Raw genomic sequence first — 23,087 nt, 5'->3', positions numbered from 1 at the left:
ATACATTTGTCTTAACCTCAGCCAACACTGGGTTGTTATTATTGTTTTAATCTTTACCAATTTGATAGACAAATAGTGATATATTGTTTTCATTTTATTTCTGTGATTACAATGGAAAGATAAGGTGCATTTAATAACTGTTAGACTAATTATTAGAAGATGGAAACCTATTCCGTGTCTCCACTGGGAACAAAATTTAAAATGGACTTAAGTCAATTACATAGCATTTGATTTCTCATTTATGATTATTATTTTGATACTAAGAGCAGAAATCTTAAAGTATGAGAAACCACTCAGGAATATTTAATTATTATATGTCATTAATAAAATTATTTTTGGCAATTTATTTTCAAGTGAATTAATTTATATGTAAACAGTAGGTAAACATAAAGGCAATGTGTCTGGGTGATGGAAAGAACTTTGCAGTGAGGATAGCAGCAAAGGAATAAATGTTTCATCAGTTTTTGTCTTTCCTAATATGGCGAGAATGGAGTATATGAAACAGCTTTTCATACACAGGGCCAAGTAACAAATGGTTCCTTCGCTGGCTACTTAGAGTGGTATTGATTTAGAAAATAGAACAAAGTTGGCCGGGCCCAGTGACTTACGCCTGTAACCCCAGCACTTTAGGAGGCCTAGGCGGATGGATCATAAGGTCAAGAGATCGAGATCATCCTTGCCAACATGGTGAAATCCCCCTCTCTACTAAAAATACAAAAATTAGCTGGGTGTGTTGGTGCGCACCTGTATCCCAGCTACTCAGGAGGCTAAGGCAGGAGAATCGCTTGAACCCAGGAGGCGGAGGTTGCAGTGAGCCGAGATCGCACCACTGCACTCCAGCCTGGCGACAGAGCAAGACTCCGTCTCAAAAAAAAAAAAAAAAAGAAAGAAAATATAACAAAGTCAAATATGCCTCCTACTGGTTTACCTCAAATCTATTTCTATGTAATATTTGCAACCCTACATAGTTTGTTTGTTTGTTTGTTGTTTTTTTTGCCCTTCTTAGAAACTGCAGTCTTATCACTCAGCAGTGACTTTTAATGAATAGCAAAACTTGCCATTTGTCTATACAACGGACAGAAAAATTTAAGGAAGAAAAGAGAAAAAAATGCCTTTGAAGTGATTAGTGCTTAGACCTGCCTTCTCAGGTAAAACTGATTAGTAGCCACATCACAGGTAAATACAACACAATTCTGTTTAGGAAAATGTGATCTGAACTTTGCGGAAGCCATTCTTCACTTTATAAATAATAATAATAGCCAGTACATGTTGAGCACTTACCTTGCATCAGACACCATGCTAAGCATTTTACGTGTACGTCCTCATTTAATCTTCGTCATAACCCTCTGAAGTAGCTACTATTATTACCTCCATTTATAGATGAGAAAACTGAGACTTTAGAAAGTTCCATGGCATGGCCAGTATCCCCCCTGTCTGGCCCAGTGTTCTATAACCATATTCCATACTACCTCCTTTGCAAACAGGTTGCTTGTGGGAGTCCTTTATTTATAGAATTTCTTTAATGAAAATAAATTAACTTTTGTATTTTATTTACAAAAATTCTTTTTGTAAAATTCTTTTTGTAAAACTATAAGCTATGAAGTCAACTTCAAGTTTTGGTGGATATGATTCTACTCACACATTTCCCAATCCTTCCTTTTCTCATGTCAGAATATTCCATTAAGCCAGTTGGCACTTTGTATAAGACTGTAAACACCAAATTATGTTAAAATAAACATTTCCTTAAGAGAGAATAAGTCTTTCAGAAGCAGCTGAAAGTTTTGCCACAGGTTGCATGCATACCGCTGGTAGGGAAAAGTATATAGAGTAAATGTTTTTTCCAAAATGTTTTATTTCTCATCTAACATGGTTCCACTGAAAGTATATGTCAGTAGGAATTGTTTCACCTGCGTATTTGTAACTAAACTATTGAAACTTTGTAACTATTAAAGCTTGAATAAGAGCCACCACTCCTTTTTTAGTGCTTCTTGTTTCTCCCGTGCTCAAATTCCTTTTCTCTAAAGATCCAGAAACAGTGACTTTCCCTTTTTTACAATGACTATTTGCCTTGGCTTTGTATCCCTCAGTGTCTACTCCTTTATGAAACTACATATACCCCACATGATAAATAGTGAGACGATTTGGATAAATGGGATCATGGAATGGACTCTTTTATTAGAATAAGGAAGTACCCTCCAGAGGATGAATTAAGAACAACTTCAGAAAGAAGGATCCACTTGGGAAAGGATGTCTGTGCAAGTGGGTTCTGTCATACACATCCACATTTATCTTTTGCCTGCAAATGTCTTCCTTTCTTTTCTTTTTTCCTTTTTTTTTTTTTTTTTGAGACAGAGTCTCACTTTGTCGCCCAGGCTGGAGTGCAATGGCGTGATCTCGGCTCTCTGCAGTCTCCACCACCCAGGTTCTCATGCCTCAGCCTCCCAAGTAGCTGGGATTACAGGCTGGTCTCAGACTCCTGGCCCCAAGTGATCCACCCACCTCGGCCTGCCAAAGTGCTGGGATTGCAAGCATGAGCCACTGCACCCAGCCAGGAGTTTCTTACTTTCTTACTGGCCCCACAGAATCCCAGCTCTGTTACGAACAAAAACCTTTCCTTTCTGTTTTTCTTATTCCAACTGAATTTAACCTAAAAAAAAGTTTTATGTATGTAACTGAAAAGACTGTTAAATATATTGCTTTCCTTTTCCATCCCCTACACTCCTTTTTCAAAGTTGCACCCTCAAGATCTAGCATAATGCTTATTAATACACATAGTTGCTTAAATGTATTTTTCCAGTCATTGTGCTTGAATTCTTTCCCTTCCAGTTACCTCCCTATCTGTAAATATTCAGTTAGTCAAGAATTCTCAGAAATAAATACGTGATTTTTATTTTTTTTTATTAATTTTATTTATTTTGGGACGGAGTTTTGCTCTTTCGCCCAGGCTGGAGTTTCGCTCAAACCTCCACTTTCCGGTTTCAACCAATTCTCCTGCCTCAGCCTCCCAAGTAGCTGGGATTACAGGCACTCGCCACCACGCCCAGCTAATTTTTGTATTTTTAGTAGAGACGGGGTTTCGCCATGTTGGCCAGGCTGGTCTTGAACTCCTGACCTCATAATCCGCCCACCTTAGCCTCCCAAAGTGCTGGGATTACAGGCGTGAGCTTCTGCACCCAGCCAAGACCTGAATTTTAAAAAGAGCTCCCATTCTTTACTCACAGGCAATATAACAGTATTTTTAACTCTATGGTAACTATTGAGAATGACCCACTCACTGACAGCAGACAGTTAAAATTGGGGGCCACTGTGTGCAGGCGTCCTACATTCGAGGGATTTTAATCCTAACATCCACCGGTGAGGGTAGGTATTATTTTTGTTACATGTGATTAAACTGAGGCTGGGGTGGCTTAAATGGCTTCCCCAGAATCTTATAGCTAGTATGTAATTGAGCTGTAATTTGAATTGTTACTCACCTTACTCCAAAATCTCTGCTTTTTCTATTGGCCCATACTATTTCCAACGGAAGGTTAGACATCATATAATCATAATGTGGGGAATATTAGCATTTCTGTTTTTTAATCTTTAGATTAGTTCTCAGTTTAGTTTTGGGGTTTTATTTTTTAGATATAATTCACATACACAAAATTCTCTCTTTTCAAGCACACAGTTCAGTGGTTTTTAGTATATCTACATTGTTGTGTTGCTATCACTAATTCCAGAACATTTTCATCACCCCAAAAAAGAAACCCATGCCCATTAACAGGCATTTCCCATTGCCTCTCCAACCTAATCCCTGGTAACCACTAACCTACTTTCAGTCTCTTTGGATTTGCCTGTTGAGGCTATTTCACATAAATTGAATCATACAATATGTGACCTTTTGTGTCTAGCATAGTGTTTTCAGTGTTCACCCATGTTGTAGTGTGTATCAGCTTCTCATTTCTTTTTATTGCTGAATAATATTCTGTTGTATGGATATACTACTTATTGTCTGTCTCCTTAATTATAGTCATCCTAGTAGATGTGAAGTGATATCTCCTTGTGGTTTTGATTTACATTCTTGTAATGACTAATGAGGAACATCTTTTTATTATGTTTATTGGTATATTATTGCTATATAATATTGTTATTATATATTCTCTAGGGAGACCTGTCTATTCAAAATATTTGACTTTTTTTTTTTTTTTTTTTTTTTTTTGAGACGGAGTCTTGCTCTGTCGCCCAGGCTGGAATGCAGTGGCCGGATCTCAGCTCACTGCAAGCTCCGCCTCCCGGGTTCATGCCATTCTCCTGCCTCAGCCTCCCAAGTAGCTGGGACTACAGGCGCCCGCCACCTCGTCCGGCTAGTTTTTTTGTATTTTTTAGTAGAGACGGGGTTTCACCGTGTTAGCCAGGATGGTCTCGATCTCCTGACCTCGTGATCCGCCCGTCTCGGCCTCCCAAAGTGCTGGGATATTTGACTATTTTTAAACTTAATTTCTGTCGTTTTATTGTTGAGCTATAAGAATTCTTTATATATTCTGGATACTGGACCTCTGTCATATGTATGATTTCCAAATATTTTATCCCATTCTGTGGCCTGTCTTTTCATTTTCTTGATAGTATCTTTTGTTACATAAACTTTTTACCTTTTAACTCTTACATTTAGATCTTCGGTCCATTTTAATTTTTGTATGTGGATATCCAGTTGTCTAAGCACCATTTGTTGATTCTTCTTTACCCGTTGAATTGTTTTGATACCTTGTCAAAAATCAATTAACCATAAATAAACTTTACAACAAACAACCATCCAATTAAAAACATGAGCGGAGGACTTGAGTAGACATTTCTCCAAAGAAGATATACAAGTGGCCAACAAGCATGAAAAGATGCACATCAGTAATCATGAGAGAAATGCAAATCAAAACCACAATGAGACATCATCCCACACCCATTAGGAAGCCACTGTCAAAAACAAAACAAAACAAAACAAAAAAACGGGAAATAACAAGTGCTGGTAAAGATGTGGGGAAATTAGAACCCTTGTGCAGTGCAGTACTAGTAGGAATGTAAAACGTGATGTAGCCACTACGGAAAACAGTTTGATGGGTCCTCAAAAAGCTAAACATAGAATTACTGTGTGATCCAGCAAACCCACTTCTGGGTGAATATCCTAAAGAATTGAAAGCAGGGTCTTGAAGAGATATTTGCACACCCATGTTCAGTACAGCATTATTTACAACAGCTAGAAATAGAAGCAACCCAAATATCCATCAATAAGTGAATGGATAAAGAAAATGTAGTATAGACATACAAACAGTAGAATATTTTTCAGCCTTAAAATTGAGGAAATCCTGTCACATGCTAAAACATGGATGAACCTTGAGGACGTTATGGTAACTAAAATAAGCCAGTCACAAAAAGACAAATACTATATGATTCCAGTTATGTGCAGTTTCTAAAGTAGTCAAACTCATAAAAACAGAAGTAGAATAGTGGTTGCCAGGGGAACAGGAAGGTGTTACTCAATGGCTATAGAGTTTTAGATATGCAAGATGAAAAAGTTCTGGAGAGCCCTTGCACAACAATGTAAATACAGTTAACACTGTTGAACTGTATACTTAGTAAATTTACAAGTGTTAAAATAGTAAATGTTACATTGTTTGTTCTTTACCACAATTTTTTTAAAAATCAGTTGACCATAAGTGTATGGATCTACTTCTGGACTCCAAATTCTCTTCCACGAATCTTTACATCTAGCCTCGTGCCAGTGCTGCCGAGTCTTAAGTACTATAGTTATGTAATAAGTTTTAAAAGAGGGAAGGGTAAACCCTGCAACTTTGTTCTTTTTCAGGATTGTTTTGGCTCTTGCATTTTCATATGAATTTTAGGATTGACTTCTCAATTTCTGGGGGGAAAAAGCCGGGATTTTGATAAGAATTGCATTGAATCTGTAGATCTATTTGAGGAATATTGCCATGTTAATATTAAGCCTTTCAGTTTACTCGCATGGATATCTTTCCGTTTACTTAGCTCTCCAATCTCTTTCAGTGATGCTTTAAAGTTTTCCATGTAAAAGTCTTAGACTTCTTTTGTTAAATATATTTCTGTCTCAGTTTAGTTTGTGTCATTTATAGACCCTTCATCAGTTTCAGCCAGTCTCAGACTCTACTGACGTTTTTGTCTTCTTTATGGTAGTGTTTCTTCCTTGTATACCACTGGGCCACACATGCTGGGATGCAGGCCCTCTCTATTCTCAGCATCCTCTCCTCATCTCTCCCAATATATCAGAGGGAATCTTTTGATTTTCTCCATCCTCATAAACAGTTTGGATATGCAAGTTCCATCTCTGATCACATTCTAAGAAAATGATATGTAGGCCGGGCGCGGTGGCTCAAGCCTGTAATCCCAGCACTTTGGGAGGCCGAGACGGGCGGCTCACGAGGTCAGGAGATCGAGAGACCATCCCGGCTAACACGGTGAAACCCCGTCTCTACTAAAAAATACAAAAAAACTAGCCGGGCGAGGTGGCGGGTGCCTGTAGTCCCAGCTACTTGGGAGGCTGAGGCAGGAGAATGGCGTAAACCCGGGAGGCGGAGCTTGCAGTGAGCTGAGATCCGGCCACTGCACTCCAGCCTGGGTGACAGAGCAAGACTCCGTCTCAAAAAAAAAAAAAAAAAAAAAAAAAAAAGAAAATGATATGTAGTGGTAGTTAAATCAAGATTTGTGGCTCTCCCTGTAAACTTACATTTTGATTATAAACTACATCAGCCTATTGTTGTTGTCCTCTTTGAATAAAAATGGAAAAGAGAGGTAGTTTATCCTGGAGCCTTATGGCCAGATGTAATTTTATCTTGTATATAGGAACATAATATAGGGTTGGGAAATTTTTTTGCAGCTAACTGAGCTTCATAGTCTTTAGATACAAATATTGGCTTCGTATCTCATGACAACTATAATTACAGAATGTTTCTATGTGTGATGTTTACAACCAGAATATAAAATTACAAAGAATAGATACAGATTTAAAAAACAGGGACTTTCAGACGTCCGAGTACAAAGTGCTGTAAGAGTTAAATGCATATTCCTTGCTTCTAGAGATCATAAATTTAGTTGTTTTTTGGTAGTGGTGGTGGTGTTTGGTTGGTTGGTGGGTGGGGTTTTTTTTGTTTTGTTTTGTTTTGTTTTGTTTGAGAAGAGGTCTTCTTCTGTCACCCAGGCTGTAGTGCAGTGCAGTGGTGCAATCATGGGTCACTGCAGCCTCTCCTGGGCTCAAGTGATCCTCCCACCTCAACCTCCTGGGTGACTGTGCTATAGGTGCGCACCATCGTGCCTGGCTAATTTTATTATTTTATTTTATTTTATTTTTTATTTGTAGAGATGGGGTCTCGCTATGTCGTTCAGGCTATTCTCAAATTCCTGTGCGCAAGCCATCTTCCCACCAAATTCCCAAAGTGCTGGGATTACAGGCGTGAGCCATTGCAGCCAGCCAATTTAGCTTTTTTTGTAAAGCCTGGATTTACAGGTTGTTCACAAACTGTATTTTGAGAAACACTGCTTTAAAGTTTCAAAAATGTAACCTGCTGGAGGCCACTTAGTCTGAACACAAGTCTTAGTAACCTTGAAGCAGAGTCAGAAGCCTGAAATTCGGGAATGATCTAAAAGGTTGAGGTGCTGCTTGTTTTGTGCATTCACAGAGAACCTTGAGATGGTTAGCAGCCTGATGGCTCAGACTTGAATTGTAGTCGACCAAGCCACAGATAGAACTTGCAATGAAAATAACCCCACTGTACTCTGATTTTTTTATATATAGCCTTATAGCAATCAGATATGACTCCCACAGGTCCTGTTGCGATTTTCACTTCACAGTTCCAGCTAAAAAACAAGCATACTAATTTCTAAACTAAACAAGCATATTAATTTCTAAAGGTTGACCCTAGCAGAAGATAAGTAGATAAGGTATGTAAGAATAATACGTGCTTCTGAATGTTCTTTTTGAGACAGAGTCTAACTCTGTCACCCAGGCTGGAGTGCAGTGCTGTGATCACAGCTCACCACAACCTTGAACTCCTGGGCTCAGGTGATCCTCCCACCTCAGCTTCCCAAGTAGCTGGGACTACAGGCGCATGCCACCACACCTAATTTTTGTATTTTTTGTATAGAGACGGGGTTTCACTATGTTGCCCAGGCTGGTCTCAAACTTCTGGCCTCAAATGATCTGCCTGCGTTGGCCTCCCAAAGTGCTGTGATTACAGGCGTGAGCCACCACCAGACACCTGGCTCTAAATGTTCTTTTACTTAGTTTTTTGTAGATTAAGTTTCAAATTCATTCATTCATATTCACTGATCCACCCAACATTTATTGAGCATCTGCTTATGCCAAGCACTATTCTAGGTGCTGGAGATACACTGCAGTGTAGAAAATATTCAAAAAGTTCCTTGGCTCAATAACTGGTCAGGTGGGTCCACTAATGCCAGGTGGAAGACGGTTAACATTAAGTACATAATGTAATAAGTGCCCTGAATAAAAATAAGTCAATGTAAAGGAATAGAGATTGACAGAAAATGGGAAGGAAGAGGCTTTTTTTTTTTTTTTTTTTTTTTTTTTTGGAGACGGAGTCTCACTGTCTCCCAGTCTGGAGTGCAGTGGCATGATCTTGGCTCACTGCAACCTCCACCTCCCAGGTTCAAGCGATTCTCCTGCCTCAGCCTCTGAGCAGCTGGGACTACAGGCCCCTGCCACCATGCCTGGCTCATAGTAGAGACAGTGTTTCACCATGTTAACCAGGCTGGTCTCAAACTCCTGACCTCAGGTGATCCGCCCACCTCGGCCTCCCAAAGTGCTGGGATTACAGGCACGAGCCACCGCACCCGGCCATTATTTTTAAAAAGATGTTGAAAAGTAAAATTTAAGCAGAAATCTGAATGACGTACCTGAAGATTTCAGCACTTGTACTTGTTTATTTCTGGCATATGCCATAAAGTTACAGAATTTTCCATCTGAAAGAGATAATTTAACCAGTGAACTTTAGAGTCGTTAAAAACAACAGATAAAACAGATGATGACAGATAAAATCTTATGCAGAAGCCCGTCATATAAAAATGTAGCATTTCTGGTTGAAATGCAAGAGTGGAAAATCCAAAACCTCACTGTCCCTTCTTCCCTTGTTCTTCCTACCCTTTCTCTTCCTTCCACGTTGGGAAATCCTTTTACAGAACTCGGAAGAGGTTGAAAACTACTTATCTAGATCAGTTTGCAGATGAGTATATTAAAGCTAAGAGATGTTAAGTAACCACCTGGAGTCACTCAGCTAGGTATTAGCTGAAACTCTTTCCCCCTTATTATCTATTTAGAAAATATTTGAGCATCTACTATGTGCCAGGCATTGTGCTAGGAGGTTTCTGTGGATATAATGGGGAGTAAAGCCACAGTCCCTGACCTCAAGAAATTTTTTTCTATAGTATGAAGATATAAACAGAAAACTATATGCAATATTATAGTATACAGTGGAATGTGGTGATAGCTGTGGCCCACATGGGAGCTCAGGGAAGGCTCTAGAGGAGATTCTTATCTTAAAGAACAAATTAGAGTTAGACCAGTTAAGAGGAGCTACAGTCATATACTTACATGACAATAACCCTAAGATGTCATCATTATCAGTATCGGGATTCCTTCAGCTACAAATATTATAATCCCAGTACCTAAGACCCAAGGTAGTTTGTCTCCTCGGTTGGTTAATTAAATGTTCCTATGATTTCAAGAACAAGGGTTTTCCCATCTTTCCCCACTTCCCTTCTTACGGTCACAAAATGGCCGCTAGAGTGCCAAGGATGAAATCCAAAATAGTCTCCGCCAGAGAGGCTCTTCTTTTCTCTCTTTAAGAGGCAGAGGAGCCTTTTGGAGCTTTTTCCTGAAGTCCCTTAGCAGATCTTCCCACAAACTCCATTGGCTCTTTTGATTAGAACTCGTTCACATGCCCCCTCAAACCGTTTGCCAGCTGGAGAATGGGGAACTATGATTAACTCAAACTAATTAGAATTTACCCTAATATTTTCTTTCCACCTGTTTATTCATTGCAAAGAACTTTTTTTAAGTGGAGCCTTTTTGCTAAACATTCAAATTTGCTTTGCAGGTTGCCTGCTTGTTGTAACACTCGTCATTTCAATTTTGGGGTAGTCTTCCAGTCATCGCTAGAATCAGAAAGCGTGTTAATCCTCAAAACAGAAAGTCTGAAATCCAATTTTTTTATGCTGCAAAAGAAATGGCCATTTCTTTAGAATTTATTTTCTTACACATACACAGACACGTGCTGCCTTATTATAGTGACTAAAATGAGTGGGGTTTTTTAGCCAGTAGTTCTGTGAGGTTCTCATAGGGAACAATTTGTGGTAATATATCTTTCACTTGATGTAAATTTAGATTTCACAGTCCTCTGTCCTGGAATCACTTCTTATATTCTCAATCTAGACTCCAAAGCTAACTTACTACAGATGTTTTTCCAGGTATTGAGGCTTATTAGGATAAGAAATGCATAATTATGTCTTTTTTTTTTTTTTTGAGACAGGGTCTCGCCCTGTCACAAAGGCTGGAGTGCAGTAGCATGATCTCAACTCACTGCAACCTTCTCCTCCTGGGATGAAGCGATCCTCCCACCTCAGCCTTCTGAGTAGCTGGGACTACAGGCATGGGCCACCACGCCTGGATAATTTTTGTGTTTTTTGTAGGAACGTCATTTCACCATGTTGCCCAGGCTGGTCTCAAACTCAAGAGCTCAAGTAATCCCCTCACCTCGGCCTCCCAAAGTCCTGGGATTACAGGCATGAGCCACTGCACCCAGCCAATAATTATGTCTTACAAAGTAAGACACTGTTGACCATAATAATGTGAATCTGAGACTTCTTTGACATTGCAGAGGCTTCAGAGCAAACATTTTCCTTATACTTCCTGAAATTCTGGTGACATTTCCTTTTCTGGTTTTGAACCTGGGAAATAGAAGCAGGAATTTTCCTATCATTCTCACTGTTCTCTGCTATCAGCAGTATAGGTAGTCATTATCCGCCTCTAGTTTATCAGTTGGTCTGCATAGTTATCTCAGCTATTTTCGTGCTTTCAGTTCGTGTGTGTTTATTTTCAAAGTCCTTTAGTTCAGTGCTTCTGAAGGTTTAACATGCATATGAATCACCCAGGGAGCTTGTTAAAGTGCAGATTCTGATCTGAGGTGGGGTTCAAGATTCTGCATTTCTTTTTATTCTTTTTTCTTTTCTTTTTTATGGGGTCTCACTCATTTGGCCAAGCAGGATCATAGCTCACTGTAGCCTCCAACTCCTGGGCTCAAGGGATCCCCCTGCCTCAGCCTTCTAAGTAGCTAGTACTACATGTGTGAACCACCATGACCAGCTGAGATTCCTGCATTTCTATCACACACTCAAATGATACAATCAAAGTTGCAATCATGTTATTCTGTACAACTCCATAAAGTCAGACAAGAACATTGAAACTTGAGGTCTCTTACATGTATGGAAGATGGAGCTTTATTTATTTATTTGTTTGTTTATTTATTTAGTTTTGGAAATAATAAATAAATTATTTATTATTTGTTATTGACACTCTGTCATCCAGGCTGGAGTATGATTGTGGTCTTGTAGCTCACTGTAGCCTTGAACTCCTGGGCTCAAGCAGTCCTCCTGCCTCAGCCTCTCAAAGTGCTGGGATTACAGGCATGAGCGACCAAGCCCGGCCTTAGCTCTCTTTGAGAAGAGGGATTAGACTTTCAAACATTAGTCAGTTAAACTAGAATTTACTTTCTTAATATTTCTTCTTTCTCCTTCTTGTTTTCATCACAGACTTCCTTAATAACCTCCATTCAGAAAATGTTTATAAGCAGAAATAAAAGTAAAGATGTGTTGAATTTTAATAATTTTATTCAAAGAATTTTGAAGAGTTGAGAATTTTGGAATTTTGACTTTGAAAAAATATTATTTATGACATATTTTAGTTTGTATATTGTTTGTGGTATTGATTTCAGTGCGGGTTATAAACCTGCTATAACAGGTTTACAGGTTAATACTGTAAACTGACATTAATTTATAGTAATCATATTTGGAAAGTGGTAAAGAGGACTCTGATATCTTGAAATCATGCTTTGGGACGCTGAGCAGTTGTAATATAAATGAGTATAAACCTTCAAGGGAAAAAAGTAGAAATGATATTAGTGTTTAACAGAATCCCCTGGATTAATGGTACATCCATCCCACGGACAACATGAGGGGAGCTAGCTTAGTAAAAGCCAAGTCCTTAATGACTGAATGATACTAAATTACTTAATTAACCAGCCCTGGAGCCTCTTTTGTGTAAGTTGTATCATTTTGTGTATATTGAGATGTGGTTCTTGCCACCAGTTATATTCAATTAGCAAAGCAAGATATCACTGTTGATTTATTTTTAAAATGAAGATGTAAGTTCAAACAAGTAATTATATAAGGTATTTGTAAAGGTCTAATAATACCATATGTACATTTAAAAAATATTTTAAGTATACTTTGATATAAAAAAATCAGATTTGAGAATATCCTATATCAACAAAGATGCCATAAATGGTAATATAACTTGATTTTGTTGTTGGATTGACTCATCTTTAAAGGATTTTCAGAAATTGTCATCAGAATTTGAGTGGCTAGACGTAGTTGAAAGGTTAGAAAGGCCTGAGGTGGGGAAAATAATACGATAAGTTTCTTATTAACGTATGCTAGAGAAAACTATTTCAGGGTTGTGTTTTAAGTTGCAAGAATTTGGTTTTGGATTTTATGCAAAATATCAAATAGCACTATTGGGATTTCTCTGTTCCCTTTATAATGCGTGTGAAAATAATATGTCTGTATACCATATGTTTGAGTCAAAGTGTAAAATCTATTTTTTACTAGGGGGGTGTGGTCAAAAAAAGTTTGAAAGCTATCGTATTAGAACATTATAAAATGGACATTTAACTGTAGTATGAAGTGCCTCCTGTTAAGATGGTGAACTGGGCCAATACAGGAAGCTTCCTTCCTTCTTGTTCCTAATATGTAGAAACACCAGATACAATAACCAGAAAAAACTGGTATTGATGATGGTGTGGTAATTTTAGAATATACAATAGGGGCCGAGCACGGTGGCTCACACCTGCAATCCCAGCACTGCTCACGCCTGCAATTCCAGCACTTTGGGAGGCCGAGGCGGGTGGATCACCTGAGATAAAGAGATCGAGACCATCTTGACCAACATGGTGAAATCCCATCTCTACTAAAAACACAAAAATTGTCTGGGCGTGGTGGTGGGCGCCTGTAATCCCAGCTACTTGGGGGGCTAGGACAGGAGAATCACTAGAACCTGGGAGGCAGAGGTTGCAGTGAGCCAAGATCACACCACCGTACACCAGCCTGGCGACAGAGCGAGACACCATCTCAAAAAAAAAAAAAAGAATATACAATAGGACTTGAAAGCAAGAAAAGGACTCTCTAGGTGCTAAAAATAAGGAAACTCAGTAACAGTAAAGAATGAAGTTGACAGTGCATGGCCTTCAGAGAAAACTGAGCTAATATAGCAGCTCCCCCTTATCTGCAGTTTTGCTTTCTGTCATTTTAGTTCCCACTGTCAACCAGTCTGAAAATACTAAGTGGGCAAAAATAAACAATAGCTAAGTGTTAAATTACACACCGTTCTGAGTAGTTTGATGAAATCCTGAACCACCATCCCCGAATGTGAATTGTACCTTTGTCTAGCATATCCACACTGTGGGTGCGACCTGCCCCGTTAGTCACTTAGTAGCCATCTTGGTTATCCAGATTGTCAAGGTATCATGGTGCTCGTGTTCAAGTATCCCTTAATTTACTTAATAATGGCCCCAAAGGCATTATTAAGTGTATGATGCTGGCAATTTGGATATGCCAAAGAGAAGCCATAAAGTGCTTCCTTTAAGTGAAAAGCTGGAGAGTTTTCAGCTTCAGGAAAAAACATAATATATATAGGGTTTGGTACTGAGGGTTTAGGCATCCACTGAAGATCTTGAAACATATCCCCACTGGAAAAATGGGGGCTACTGTATGTGGTTTAGAGGCTTTCGTGTCCACATAGGAATAAGAGTCAAGGAACAGTTTCCGGGCTATAGATAACTTGAGTGAGGCCCACTCATAAAGCCCAGAAGAAGCTGTCATTTCCATTACCAGATACTAGAAAAATACCCCTCACTGCTTCCAAACAAGGGAGGAAACTTATTCTCAGGAAATTAGAAACTGAGACTGCACTGTAAGAAGCATTACCCATAACCTAGTGCAGAAACACTAAGCCTAAAAACATGAATAAAACTTCCCTGGATCCCAGGACCCTCCATAGATCTCTCCCTAGAAGAAGTAACCACAAGACTACCCCACAGATATATCTCAATCCTGGGGACCACCAGACTCCCTTGGAACATAACTGCAGCTGCCAAAATGACCACACATACACAAATATAGCACATAGGCAGGAACCAACTGTCCTGAAAGATCGTTAGCAGATGACAAATGGGGAAAGGGGGATTTGAGAGGGGAGTTACACTCAAGAAAGTGTAAGTCAAAGCAGTCTGAAAAGAACTTGCAAATTAATGTTGAAAGGGACAAAGAACTTATTAAACAAGTGTAAAATATTACCCAGTTAAAGCAAGTGGATTTGGAAGAAACAAATAGAATGTTTAGTAATAAAATTCATATCTGGGGAAAGAAATATAAACAATGTAAACTAACCCTGGGAAAATCAAAGTTTGGGATCTGGAATTTTAAGACTGGCCAAGAAAGTCAGATTACAAGGCTAAAAGTAAATTTGAGACATGATCTTCTGGAAATTTGATATTAACTTAATACTAATGGTCTCATTCTGCCAAAGAATCTATAGACCAGTGGTCCCCGACCTTGTTGGCACCAGGGACTGGTTTCATGGAAGACAATTTTTCCATGGGTGGGTGATGGGGAGTGGTTACGGGATGAAACTGTTCCACCTCAGATCATCAGGCATTAGATTCTCGTAAGGAGCACACAACCTAGATCCCTCGCATATGCAATTCACAATAGGGTTTGGGCTCCTATGAGAATCTAATGCTGTTGCTGATCTGACAGGAGGCGGGGCTCAAGTGGTAATGCTCGGTCCCCACTCACCTCCTGCTGTGCAGCCTGATTCCTAAGAGGCCACCGACTGGTACCAGTCCACGGTCTAGGGGTTGAGGACTCCTGCTGTAGACCACAACCTGCCAGTGTATCTCAAAGTATCATCCTTTTTGTCTTAAAACTAGTTGTCCCTTCTTTGTCCTCTTGCTGTGGAATCACTACTGGGGAGAAAAATACAACTAATGGCATTTCCACTTTCCATTTGTTACTCCTAAGACTTTGAGGAAATCAAATGTGGCTTTTGCTGCTTATGGGGAAGGATGGATCCCTTTGCAGTAATCTGCTCAGTCAGATTTGCAAAATGAAGTCTATGTAAGGCTTTACAGTTTAACTCTTTAGGAGTCTACTGTCTTTACTGTTCCTTGTCCTCCTACCCGCCATATAATTTGATATTCTTTGACAATATCATCATTATTATTTTGGTCACTAGCAATTGGATGACTTGCTTTAGACATTTGCTAACATTTGTACATAGAGATTATTATTCAGGCACTTCGACAGAATGGCTTGGAATTTTTTTTTAGTAGTGGTACTGAGCTCAACTTTAATTTTCTATATCCCTCATGTGCCAATAGCACACATTTTTTAGATGACTGGCTATAGTTTGGGGTATGGTTTGTAGCAAGAGAATAGACATTTTTCTGCAAAAGGTAACTGGTCCCCATGGGGTTCAGACTTGTGATCTTGGCCTCATTATCACACTTTTGTAACCATCAGACCTAATAGATATACCACATATATTTCAGTCTATAATCTTGAAATCAAATAATATTGTTAATTGCCCTGGGTTTATTTTATAGATGTAATTAAAAATTACTTTGGGACATTTCCCACTTTTGTTTGATAGTAAAAGTCACAAAAGTAAAGCAGACAGCCAAAGAACCTCACTCACTTTTCATCTTCCCTGTGTTTTCTATGACAGTGAAAGTCACAAAAGTGAAGCTGGCAGGCAAAGAGCCTAACTCACTTTACGGGAGAGTGCTACGGTACCTTTTTCTTTTAGTGAGGCTATAGCAGGTCTGATGTCAGTCACTTTAGAGACCTTTAGACCTCAGTGCTCATTTACTGCTAAAATGTACCAGCTCTGCTTCTGCATTATGAAGATCATCTGTCAACACTTTGAGATATTCTCCTTTGTTATTAAGCTTGTGATGCTCTACACTGTCAGGTTTTTTGCCAATTATAGTTAAGGTACAATAGTGTATTCACCAGATCAAAGTCTCACATTGGCGGTAGAGGAATGATTTGTAAGTCTTTATTCATTTGAATTGTACAATAGAACACCTGAGGAATGCAAATAATCCCTCTGAGAACTCTGCAGGAAAGGCTGCTAAAATGACAGGGTAGGACTATTGTTATTCTGAATTGATGTGTTAGCTAAAGTAATTATTTCTTATCTTGTTGTTTCATAACAGTTCTAGTTTTATTAGTTCTGTTGTCCATATTTATGAAATAAAGTGTGTATGATATTTTTATATTATCCTTTTACATGGGCTTGTTTTATTTCACTTTCATTGAATCTATTTGGTATGTGATCTGCTTTTTAAAAATTACATATTTGATTTTAACTTGTATAATAAAAGTATGTTACTAAACCATTGATGATAACATTTGAATATAGACTTTTGTTGGAATAGTGTAAGTCTGTGAAGTAACTTAGAATACCATAATATTATCAGAGACAGAAGCACCAATTTCAATCCCCCCTCCTTTTTTTAACCTGTCCTTCATAATTTTGGATAAGAAAACATCTAGTTTGAATTTTATTTTAAAGGCAATGTACTTTTTTTCAAAATAAATTGTAGGGCTTGGTCCATTTTTTAGGATATGAACAAAAGAAAAAATACTATTATGAAGATTCAAAACCACAAATAACATATTAAATAAGTAGTTGCCTTTGTATAACAAACATATACAAACTCTTGTGTGATTGTTTTTCATTCCTTTTTCGCATCCTAAATCCCACTCAATGGGCCATAGTCTTAGTTTTTCTAAGAACTCTGCTCCCCTGCCATTGATGGATTTGTGATTTACTTCTTGTTTTTCTTTTCCCCTAAAGTGGCATTTACATTAATTACTTAAAGGACTTCTGCCACAGCATTTTGCCATAATAACTATTAAAACCTTTGTCTAAATATAGCAGGCTAGTAGAATTATGTAAGACTATAGCATAATTTTATAAAAATTTTAATGGAATGTATAGTCTTACACTAAACTCAGTTCCAAATTCATAGGAATATATGCCATGATTATCTGAGAAGGAAAATTAATAATAGTAACTACTGTTAATTTTTTACTATTTGCAGGCTTTTCTAGGTTCCTTACAATATAATATGTACTATTATTATCTCTGTTTTTACAAGTGAGGAAACTGAGGCTTAAAAACGTTCAGTAACCTGCCCAGTAATAAAAAGCTAGGAAAGTGTGAGACTCTGAACCTAATTAATACATTCACTACACTTATTTCATTTATGTTCTAATTACTACTTTGCCAAATACTCCATGCTTTGGAAGGAAAAAAAAATGACTCAATAATGTCTTTTCAGGTAACCACTAGGATCAGTTTCCTAACTGATCTGGCTTTCCAAATCCTTTGTGATTAAAGGAATTTCTTTCCTCTGCAGTTCTATTATTCTTGTTCTCACAAAAGTCAGGTTCATAAGAGCTGCGTATGTGATCAACTATATTTGTAAATCTGTATTTCTGCACGTGCTTGTTTTGGCTAGCAAAAATCTTCCTCAAAACCAGTGACCACTGTGAGTTCTGTTAGTCCATGAAGGAACTAAACCAGATATATGAGCAGAACAAATTATTTATTTGTGAAGGGCTCTTCAGAATTAGCTAGTATTTTTAGGTATGATTCCTACACAAACAGAACTTTATGTCTCCTCTTTTTAAAAATTTACTTTGTAAAGTAAGGAAAACAAAAAATTATAAAATGGAAGCTTTATTCAAGGGTACAGGTGTTAATGCTGAACAATTTTAGTGTAACTAAAAAAAGTTTTTAAATATTTGTATAATAGTTCCCATAGATAATGTGCTAAAGTAAAACGAGGTTACAGTAAAATATTATGGCGTATACCTGAAGCAGTTGCTGCCTGTTAATGTCTTGACCTTGGAAAGCTATACACAAAAAGATGGCATCATAAAACCGTGCAATTCTTATGAATATGTATGTGCTACTTGATAATAATGAATGTGGTACAGTCATGCATGCACTACAAGATAATGTTGTGCCCTTTTTTGTCTACAGGTTGATAAAAATTAAAGAGTGGGTGGACAAGTATGACCCAGGTGCCTTGGTCATTCCTTTTAGTGGGGCCTTGGAACTCAAGTTGCAAGAATTGAGTGCTGAGGAGAGACAGAAGTATCTGGAAGCGAACATGACACAAAGGTTAATTAGCATTCATTTTCCCTACACTTTATTATCAACTATTTCCTTGCAGTAATTTAATTGCTTGCGCTGATAGAATAATAAATGACAGAGTAATTACCATTATAAAGAGGGAATCTTCTCCTTTCTTTACCATGAGACAGAGTGAAAAGATTTATTTTAAATTAAGTTTTTAACTGTCATCTGTCATCTCCGTACAGTGTTTTAATTATAACATAGGTATTAGTTATGTATATTTTTGAGAAGGAATGATCGCCAAAACTCTTTCGTCATGTTCAGTGGGGGAGGGGAAAGGGTGAATCAGTTGCTGTAATTTTTTCTGAGTAACTGTAATATATTGTTTAAATATCAGATTTCAATCAAATAATTTTGCTTTTGTGGCCCCGGTCCTGGAAATAATTAATTTTGGATGAAAATTGTCATAATTTTTCTTTTTTTAAATAGTAGACAATTCAAAATAATATCTTCAGGCTAAGACAATTAAAATCAATTTTAGAAGAGAGGTTTTTAAAAATAGTTACTTGCTTTCTGACCCCTTCAAGTGTATTATGTAAGATGAGTGGTCATTTACTAATACCTTTAACATTTTCTGCTTGAAATGAGTAATTTTAGCTCTATACCAATTTCTGGCACAATCAACTTATGTGTTGGGTGAATTTGTTTCATTTGATTTCAGTGCTTTGCCAAAGATCATTAAGGCTGGGTTTGCAGCACTCCAACTAGAATACTTTTTCACTGCAGGCCCAGATGAAGTGCGTGCATGGACCATCAGGGTAAGATTCATACTTATTCATCAGCTATATCCAGTTCCACACTATTGAATTCAGATTGATATCACTGACTTTGAAGTTTGTCATGGTGGCGGTTAGCTAGTCATTACAGATGAGGTTTTTGTCCAGGATAACTTTAATTATTTGTGAGCTGCTGAACAGTGAAAGTGGAGCGGCATTGATTGAGGCAGGTAACAATTGATTCTGCCTATTACATAGTCTGAATTTCTTCATCCTGTAGAATCTGTCTACCCTCCTCCTGTGGTCAGAGATAAGACGCACCAGTATTGTGCTTGCTTAATCTGTGTGACTGGGTTTGTCTGCAGTGAAATTGATGTTGCTTTTCATTTTGTATTCACTAAGTTTGTTTGGGTTGCGGGTGGTTCTTTCCTCCTTTGCTTTGCTCGGATTACATTTTCAGCAATAAAAGCAATATGACATCATTATGCTCTTCATAGATACACAGTTGGGCTCAAAAAGCTAAACTCGATGTGTAATAATTCATGCCTTTTTAAATTTGAATTCATAGAAGTAATGTTTATTTTTAGTGTTGTATGTTCAGTCTTACTTCTTTAAAAATGTGATATGTATTTTAAAAATTGATGTATACTGAATACGACCAGAGAGAATGACTAATTTATTCCCAGAGGACAATAGAAACTGAACTGTAATGGTTTGCTTTTAAATTTAAATATATTGTAACATAGTAGTTACTATTGAAAAATATTTTGAAATATATGTAATCCTAAATAGTATGTTACAGAATATAAAAATAATACCAGAACTTTTAGAAATAGTGTCTTATTCAGTCTTTTATTATGCTTTTTAAATATATGCTACACGATAAATTTTAGTGGTGCTTTGATTCCTGTTTTCAGTGACTACTATAATTTATTGTTACATGTATTTTGATTTAATATGGATAGAAACATGGAGGCAGTTCAACATAATGTTAAATGCCTTGTGTGAATGTGAGATTTACTTTTCTTTTATCTCCTCTCCCCTTTGTAAAAAAAAATGTTTGATTGACTTCTAACCAAGGTCCTTTTATATAGATTTAAAAAATAATGTCAAAGCAAATCCAAGTTGGTAAACAAATTGCCAGGATTTATTTTTACTATATATTTTAAAGATGTATTTTAAAGCCTTAAAACTTTCTAACTTAAGTATGTGGAGGTAGCAAACATAGCATGTTCTGGGCTTGAAAACGTAAAAGCTGGTTTATCTTAAGACTGATTGTAAGTATCCATGATTTAATGTGCTAAGATATTTAGTCAGGTAAGCATCAGTGAGTAGCCATATTAACCCAATACATCTTTTATTGTAAAAACTGTGCTTTCTAGTGTCAGACTCCTTATCACTTTAACATGCTTTATTAAGCAGCCTTTAGGTCACCGTTATTTCTCAAATTTCTTTCCATGGTTATGTGTGTGTGGAATATATATCCTTGTAATATAACATATGGGGTAATTATAAGACATTTCTCTTCCTATATCAACTTGAATTTCCTTCATGATGGTTAGAGGCAGTGAATATTATGCAAAATGTTCAAAGATTTTATTATCGAAATTTTTTGAGAGTTTCACAATTATTTGCTGAATGTAGATTTCCAACATGATTTGCTGGAAATGCCTTTAAAATGCCCCTTTGTATATTGATTTTTATATGTTCTTTAGATGAGCTGAAATTTTGAGAGCTTTTTATCTTTTTAAAACCTTTGATAATTCAGCTTGAAAGTTACTTAAAAATCTATTTTTTTCCACTGTGAAGAATAGAAAATCGAAATGAAACCTACACCAAAACCAGACCACTGCTTCTAAATCAATAAAACAGTGGATGACTGTTAGGAAAAACAAAGCTACGCTTCTTTAATATCTACTGATCTATCTGTGCTAAATCTGCTGCATAGATACTACCCAGTGTTGAAAATGTACTAATTGTATACCTGACATCTTAACAGATATTCAACTAAGTTCTGGTTGAGCCCAACTGCTGATCAGAGAAAAGAAACTCTGTGCTTACAATCAATCATCTTAAATGCAATTAGTTTTCTCTGGTCTTTCTTTTCAAAGAAAGGGACTAAGGCTCCTCAGGCTGCAGGAAAGATTCACACAGATTTTGAAAAGGGATTCATTATGGCTGAAGTAATGAAATACGAAGATTTTAAAGAGGAAGGTTCTGAAAATGCAGTCAAGGTAAAGAATTATTTTTATTTTTGTATTTCATGATGTTTCCACTGATGTGGTTATTCATGATAAAAATGAATGATAATTATCTTTTAAACTGAGTGTAGTCTAAAATAATGTAATAAGATGATCAATGTTTAGTGTTACTATCAACTGACTTAAGAACTATAGATGTTTACATACTTTTAGATCATTTTAAAAATGTGTGAATTGTCAGTACTTTTGTGGAGTTTTTTTCTATAATTGAAAAAAAATAGATTAGATTTAAGTAATTGTAAATAATTTCAAAGAATTTGTTCACTTATGGCCAATGAAAAATTATACTTATTGCATTTGAATATCTGAAGTATAATATATATGCTTATGATTACTTCAAGAATAGAAATAGAAACTTAGTTAAATAAAAGCTGTTCTTTCTAAAACTTCATGGTTTTACTTGTTTGTTGTTTAAAGATACTTGGGGATTTGATTTGCTTTCTCAACACTAGAGGGCAGGTCCAAAATTGTGCTTTATTTTAGCTAATAAGGATAATTTGGTTTGCAGACACTTAATAGTGAAGCAGTTTTATACATGAGTAGTAGATGATTTTTTAAATGTAAATTCTGTTGCAAAATTAATTTTGTTTGATTTGTTAGATGTTACTTAGAGAAATCTAGCAATTTCTAATATAGATTAGCTGATTAAACTGACATTGTAGGACAGTTCTTTAATTTAATATTTGAAGACTACCATAGAAAATGTTATAGAATTTAAAGAAGATTCTGTGTTTACTATTTCATAAGTTGAAAGGAACACAAAAAAGTTTATTTCAGGTTTAGTTTATTTTCATTGGTATCATTGGAAAGGTCATACTGAACAGCAGGACTTTAATAGAACTGTTGGAATACCAGGAAGAGGAGGGGAAATTCTTGGTATACTTGGTTCAATGTTGAATGAGAACCATTTTGTTTTTTTAAAAGAGTGGAAGGAGTAACAGTTTACAAGTAAACACGGTTGTTAATTTTTCAGTGGCGGCATCTGTATAGATATAGATAGGTATGCAAATACTGAGATGGAACTTTGTCAGGAATACTGATTAGACTTGAACAAAAATCTCAGATTATTTGTCAACATGCTACATCATGTTGGCATATCTGTTTTTCATAAGGAAGATAAAAATGAGGATGTTTTCTATTACTAGAATTCAGAGATCAGATGCTTCTTTTTTTATACTCTTGAAATGGTAAGCCTGTTTACCAATCCTTAGTAGATCTATGTAAGTATTTCCTTTAACAATTGAGAAACTTTATAATATCCAATAAAATAATATTTCCTGCTTATAAGACTACTTACCACTAACTGGCAGTTTTTATACTATAAATTGGAAAGGGTTGACTCTGACATTTTCACCTAGGATGCTATTAAATATTTTACGTTGTTTTAACCTCCAAAACTAATATTTCAAAATTTGAAGTCCAAGTAAAATGAAGCATTTATGAATTGCTCTATGCTCCTTTATTCAATAAATGTTTACTTTCAGATTATCAAGTAGGTTTTAGACTTGAGGGCAAGATTGTGTATATGTGTATGTATGTATATATATT

The 23,087-nt window shown here is 36.7% G+C and overlaps 1 protein-coding gene across 2 annotated transcripts in view; it reads left to right on the top strand.

Moving 5' to 3' along the window:
- The window catches only part of OLA1 (Obg like ATPase 1), a 171,398-nt gene that overhangs the window by 146,049 nt on the left and 2,262 nt on the right, over positions 1-23,087 (top strand). For both annotated transcript variants that reach the window (XM_005573514.3, XM_005573515.4), the window contains 3 exons: positions 18,407-18,547; positions 19,224-19,320; positions 21,390-21,512. In XM_005573514.3, coding sequence (XP_005573571.3) covers positions 18,407-18,547; positions 19,224-19,320; positions 21,390-21,512 — 361 coding nt within the window. The remainder of the gene's footprint in view (positions 1-18,406; positions 18,548-19,223; positions 19,321-21,389; positions 21,513-23,087) is intronic.

The sequence above is a fragment of the Macaca fascicularis genome, chromosome 12 (assembly GCF_037993035.2).
Source record: "Macaca fascicularis isolate 582-1 chromosome 12, T2T-MFA8v1.1".
In the NCBI taxonomy this organism is placed as follows: Eukaryota; Metazoa; Chordata; class Mammalia; order Primates; family Cercopithecidae; genus Macaca; species Macaca fascicularis.
The sequence above is the reverse complement of the archived record's forward strand: the minus strand, read 5'-3'. Positions and strand labels throughout refer to the sequence as shown.